This window comes from Mus pahari, chromosome 2, assembly GCF_900095145.1.
Source record: "Mus pahari chromosome 2, PAHARI_EIJ_v1.1, whole genome shotgun sequence".
NCBI lineage: Eukaryota > Metazoa > Chordata > Mammalia > Rodentia > Muridae > Mus > Mus pahari.
In genome coordinates, this window is record NC_034591.1 from 144493161 (window position 1) to 144499344 (window position 6184).

A 6184-nucleotide genomic window follows, 5' to 3' on the forward strand; every position below is an offset into this window, starting at 1 on the left:
TAAAGCAGACCTGGAAATCCTGGTTGCTCCTTCAACACAATAATTCTTTTTCTTTAAAAACCAATATAGTTTACTATCATTTTCATAATTTTTAGATCACTGTATTATTTATTATTGGCTTCATGGTATTTTTATATCTATCACTTGACTTCAATAATGCAAGTTAACTGCTCAGCCAAATTTCATGTCATTCTTTCTGTCTTTGCCTTAGAATCTTAAGCATAAACTTTATTTGATCTATTTTTCGTAACAGCATAAAAATAATTAGATAAAACAAAAACTAATAAAAATTGGAAAAAATTAAAAACAAAACAAAACAACAACAACAAAAAACCCAAAAGCTATCACAAGGAAGAGCTCCAAGGGAATGCACAAGAATCAAAGATACACTCAAGTGTGCACACACTCAGGAGTCCCATAAAAAGACTAAACTGAAAGCTGTAATTTATCCGCAGAGGACCTGGTGTGGACTCATGTAGCTCATGTAGCTCAAGCCCCGTGTTGGCTGCTTCGGTCTCTGGGAGTTCATAGGAGCTTTGTTCAACTGATTTAGAAGGACTTGTTTTGGTGTCCTTCACCCTATCTGGCTCCCACACTCCTTCTGCCTCCTCTTGCTCAGGGTTCCCTGAACAACAAGTATTTTTGCTACTGCTGCAGAGAGAGCTATCTACTCTGACACTGGCATCAGTATTTTTGTCTGTGTTGAGGTCTGGGTGAGACTGTTCCCCATAAACTCGGGCATTGTGAGGTATAGCTTGCTGGAGAAAGTATGTCGGTGGGGGACAGGCTTTGCAAGCACAGAGCTTCACTGTAGTCCAGTTCATTCTGCCTTGTGGTACTATCAGTTACAGATACAACCTTTCAGCTTTCTGCACTGGCACTATGCCTTCTGTTGCTGCTATGTCTGCCCACATCACTCTGGAGCCACAAGCCAAACAGACCCTTCCTTCTACAAGTTACCTCGATCATGGAGTTTTAATCCTAGCAACAGAAAAGTAACGTCTACTACCTACCTGCTCAGGAAATTTGTACTGAGGTCATTTATTCAGGGTGAGAGCCTATAAAACATTACAAAACTTACCACATTAAGAAATTTCCAGTCCTACCTCCCCAAGGACCCTATCTGATCATGTAGATCTGAGTTATGGTCTCCAAAGATCGATCCATCACTCATTCACCTATCTATCATACATCTGTCTTTCTATCATCTGTCAGGGGCAGAGAAAAGAGAAATTCCTGGGAGGGATTCCCACCTCAGAGGCCAGCTATCAGAATGAAGTAAAGGATAATGGTGCGCTCAGATACACAAAGGGCAGGCAGTCTCCAGGAATGGATACATCTGGATCTCCTCTGCAGAGGCTAGTGAGGATAGTGTGGTGACAGCAAGATTCAGGGAGGATGGAACAGATGGTCTGACCTTATCAAGATCCAGAGCCTCTGGGAAACTACACAAAGTTTCTTTTCAAACAAGTGTAAAAGTCAGAGTGACCATGAGCTAGGCAGAAGAAGATACAAGATGCCAGGCAAAAACTATAATAACCCCTTTATGGGAGCAAAATAACCAGCAATGATCAGGGTCTACAAAGCAGATTCTTTAGTTAGAGATAAAGGGAAAACAGGAGTGATCAGCTTTCCCAAGGGAAGAAAGAGAAACCCAAAGCTGTGGGAGTCAAGTGCAGACTTTCGACATTTAATGACTAATTCCACTCTGTGAGAGAACAGAGGCAGGAACCTACAGATGAGAAATGGCGGAGTAGAGCTGCAGTTTAGATCCACGTGTATTTCACTTGTGACTAAGCCCTGAGTGAGGACTGGTAGATGCTGTGCACTGACACTGTGTTGAAAGTAATGACCTGTATTTTAATGTGTACTTAACACTTCAGTTTTAAGTCTTATTAAATATTAACTCTGAACCTTATTCTCTACTTCTAGAAATTTCTTGGATATATATATATATATATATATATATATATATATATATCCCTGTATATAATATATACTTTTAAATTTTATGTACATATAATATATATTATATATAATATATAGTAATACATAAAATATATGTGTATATATAATATATAATGCAATCAGTTATAAGAAATAATATGTATGTATATATATATATATTATACTATTATATAATATATATTATAATGAGGTCATAATTTTAACATTTTAAAGATAAGATGTTGGGTAGTATTGTGAACTTGTTTCAAATAACTGTTACAATGTTCTGAATGCAGTCCATTTTCCAGTGAAATTTGGGTTACTGTTCAAAATTGGTACCACAAGTTAATTTAACATCCTTTTTGATGATAACTATACAATTAGTTCACAGCTAAATAATGAAACAATTAAATATATTTCATTCATGAATATCCTGAAATCAGTATTTTGTATCAGAAAGGTTTCTGAAGCCTTGAGTCACAGCATTTAGCACCTACAGGGATCTGTTTCAGGAAACAGAGACTGTCCCAGTAAAGTTAAAAAAAATTGTTCTGATAGCATGTCTTCAAATAATATTTTAGTATTTCTCAGAAGAAAATAAAATATGTAATGACAGCTGTCTTAGCAGTTCTGAGCACTTGCAGAGCAAACATTTGGACAGGAGTTCAGATATCAGCTCTGCTCTAAAAGCCAGGTGTGGTCAGGCACCTGCCTGTAATTCCACACCCAGTGAGCAGAAACAGGAAGATGGCTGGCGATTGCTGGCTTCCGGCCTAACTGAAGAAAAAATTCAGAAGATCTTTCAGGGAGAGAATCTACACTCAAAGAAATACAGTGGGGAATGTTGGAGGACACCATTCAATGCTCTCCTCTAGCCTCTACATGTATGCACAGGTACAGGTATCTACACATGTGCACATACACACATATAAATACATGATGCTCCTATGTATGTATACACAAAATAAAATTATATAACATTAATAGTAATAGAATAAAAATCTTTATTATTGTGATAATGCCCAGATTGCCAAATCAATAACCTAGATATTACTAGTTTAAATAAATGATAAAAATATGAAGACAGAGTGTTCATTCTATTTTATGTAGGCTATAAGTTGTAAGAGTTTATAGTACTTAGTTTCATAGGTAGACAGAGCAAAGTTACTCTGTACACGGAGGCTGATACTTAGGGGTTTAGACAGATGATCTCTCAGACACTAAAATATTTTGAATTCAGCAACACATCACTATTGTCCCAGGTCCTTTACCTTGGGATCCCTCAGACCTGATTGAACATGATTGAGCAGCTTTTATGACAGGGGCCTCCTGGAACTTGCTCCTGGAACTTGCTATGCCCTGTGTTGGTCTGGTGGTTAGAATTTAAATACCACCCAGTATCCATGTAGACATGTAAGAATAAAGCAAGAAACAATGTTTATTGACAGACGGTCTGAGAAGACATGTATTTTCCTGGGTGCTTGACATCATTTTACGATCTAAGCAGTCAGAACACCAGGTCAGGGGGAATCAGGAGTGAAGAGGAAAATGTTCTGAGAAGCAGGTTTGTCTGTGCCATAGTTCAAGTACACAGTCAATTTTTAGTTGACTCAAATATTGTAGCTTTCTTCTTTCTTGCATGGATTTGCAAGAAGCCTTTACTTCTGGATAAATCTGGACGAGTCAGATTAATCCAAATCTTCAATCTTCACCAGGGAAGCTCTCTTCTCACAAATCCAAGAAATTTCAGCACTACAGCGAGAAACGTAAATATTCCCTCTTTCAAAATAAGCACAGTCTCTGGATCCATTGAAACTCGCAAGCTCCTTATCACTAAACCTGAAAAGTAATCGATTTAAAATTAATTAAAACTATTATATATAAAATATAATTAGGATTTAGTATTCTCAGTCACCCTTAGAGGGAAAAATCCGACTATGATGCAGCCTCTACAAAGCATGAGGATCTGCAATGTCAGCACATTTGTGTTCTTTGTCTCAGGTTACTGATCCTGGGTAAAACATTCCCTTAAGAAGAACATTTAACCCTGCATGACATGCTGGTGCAATAGTGGCACAGAAGTTGTGGGAGTAACCAAGCACTATTTGATTAGATTTAAGGCTGACTCCATGAGAGGGGTCCTATGCCTGCCCCTGCTCACAATTTTTATTGACCTGTTTGCTTTCTAAAGAGAGAGAAAGAGGGATAGAACTGGATGGTTGGAGGGATCTGGTAGGAGATGGGGGATGGGAAGCCATGATAAGAATATACTATATAAAATCCAATTAAATAAAAAGAATATTTAAGTTATGACTTAGGAATTATTATTCCCACCAGTAATATGGAATTCCACTGACAAAATTTACCCAGTGCAAATTACATTAGAACTTATAGATTATTTTTATATTTCATATTTTAATAAGAAAACAAGAAAAATAAAGTCAAACTATATAAAAAATTGTGGCATTTTACTATGTAAAATGTAATTATACTTGCTTTCATACATACTTGAGAAAACAAGGTAAGAGTCTGAGAGAGGAAATGAATGACTTATTGAAGTGATCAGGTAGTTGGGAAATTGTGTCCAGCTTTTTGGCTCAACTTTAATGATAATCCTTAAGTGATGTCCTTGAAAATGATGCATGCTCAGTTTAAATCTTTGTTACAAGTACTGTTTTTTTTTTTTTTCAAATGATGCACACGGTGATGCCATGTTACTTTATTCACCAGAGATTAAACATCACTATTAAACATCACTATTTGAATATATCTTGGAAATAGAGTCCTTATTCAGGACCCAAGGAAGTTGCTGCATAAGCCTGATGTAGTCTCTCTAAACTGAGTATAGCGAGCTGGATTGTCTGAAAGCTGCGTGTTGACCTAGGGTCATTGTTCACAGTTGCTGCATCCCAACTATGGACCATTTTCTTCACATGTTCATGGGAGCCAGTAGATGAGTCAAGAACCCAGATACATACCAGCAAGATTCTGCTGAAGGGACCCTGATATAGGAGCCTCTTGTGAGGTTATCCCAGTGCCTGGCAAACACAGAAGTGGATGCTCACAGTCAGCTATTGGATGGAACACAGGGCCCCCAATGGAGGAGCTAGAGAAAGTACCCAAGGAGNCTTCCAACTTTCATTACCAAACAGCTTCAGTGGCCAGTGATATCCCACTAATGCTAGGCAAATCCGAAGTCTTTACTAGCTGTGTCTGTGCAATGAGTACCAGAGGCTGGTTGGCTGTCGTGGAGGCTAGAAATCCGCCCGCCTCAGTCTCCTGAGTGTGTTTCACTATGCTTAGCAAAAAAGGAGAATTTTATTCTAGCTTTTAATAAATCTTCTTAAAATGAGGGCTAGAGAGATAATTTAGCAGTTAAGAGTGCTTGCTGTTCCTGCAGAGGACCCAAGGTAAGTTACTAGAAACTACATCAGCTGGATAACAACCACCTACATACAGCTATTGGGAAGAGAGGCCCCTTGGTCTTGCAAACTTTATATGACCCAGCACAGGGGAATGCCAGGGCCAAGAAGTGGGAGTGGGTGGGTAGGGGAGCAGGGGTGGGGGGGGAGGGTATAGGGAACTTTCGGGATAGCATTGGAAATGTAAATAAAGAAAATATCGAATAAAAAATAAATAAAAAGCAACTGTTTATAAAAAAAAATGAACAGTATTCATATCGAAGAGGAGAAATGCATATTCTAACCCAAGAACTGTGCTGCATTTACATGGTGCTGTGCTCCCACTCCTGGAAGGTCTCTGTCTAATGGCCTCCTCTACTCTGGTCAACTGTGAGCACTACCCAGCCAGTTATTCTGCTTTTCAAAAGAACAACTCTCTTTTAAGTCCAAATTGTTTTGAGTGAGGCTTCTGCCATTATTACTAGTATGAAAATAGACTAACCACTAACCGAATATTGGTAGAAATGGTGATAAGAGCCTGGGAGATACATGTTTGAACAGGAAAAGTCCCAGAAAAATCTCTGGGAAATGGATGTTTAGGGAGAAAAGAATAGACATATCATTATTTGGTGCACCAAAGCTGAATCCCAGCAGCTTTGAGCAAACATAAAGTGATTATACTTTAATTTAGAAAATGTTGACAACTAACATCGAAGAGTAAAACAGAGTTGGATGGCTTGAACACTTGGAGGAGGGGGGAGGAGGAGAAGGAGGAAGAGGAGGAGGAGAAGGAGGAGGAGGAGGAGGAGGAGCAGGAGGAGGAGCAGGAGGAGGAG

General features: G+C 38.5%; 1 protein-coding gene across 2 annotated transcripts in view; it reads right to left on the minus strand.

Annotated features, from left to right (window-relative positions):
• Positions 1–2931: 2931 nt before the first annotated feature.
• Clec12b (C-type lectin domain family 12 member B) overlaps positions 2932–6184 on the minus strand; it is a 12478-nt gene continuing 9225 nt past the window's right edge. For both annotated transcript variants that reach the window (XM_021191595.1, XM_021191597.1), the window contains one exon: positions 2932–3786. In XM_021191595.1, coding sequence (XP_021047254.1) covers positions 3636–3786 — 151 coding nt within the window. In that variant the 3' untranslated portion in view covers positions 2932–3635. The remainder of the gene's footprint in view (positions 3787–6184) is intronic.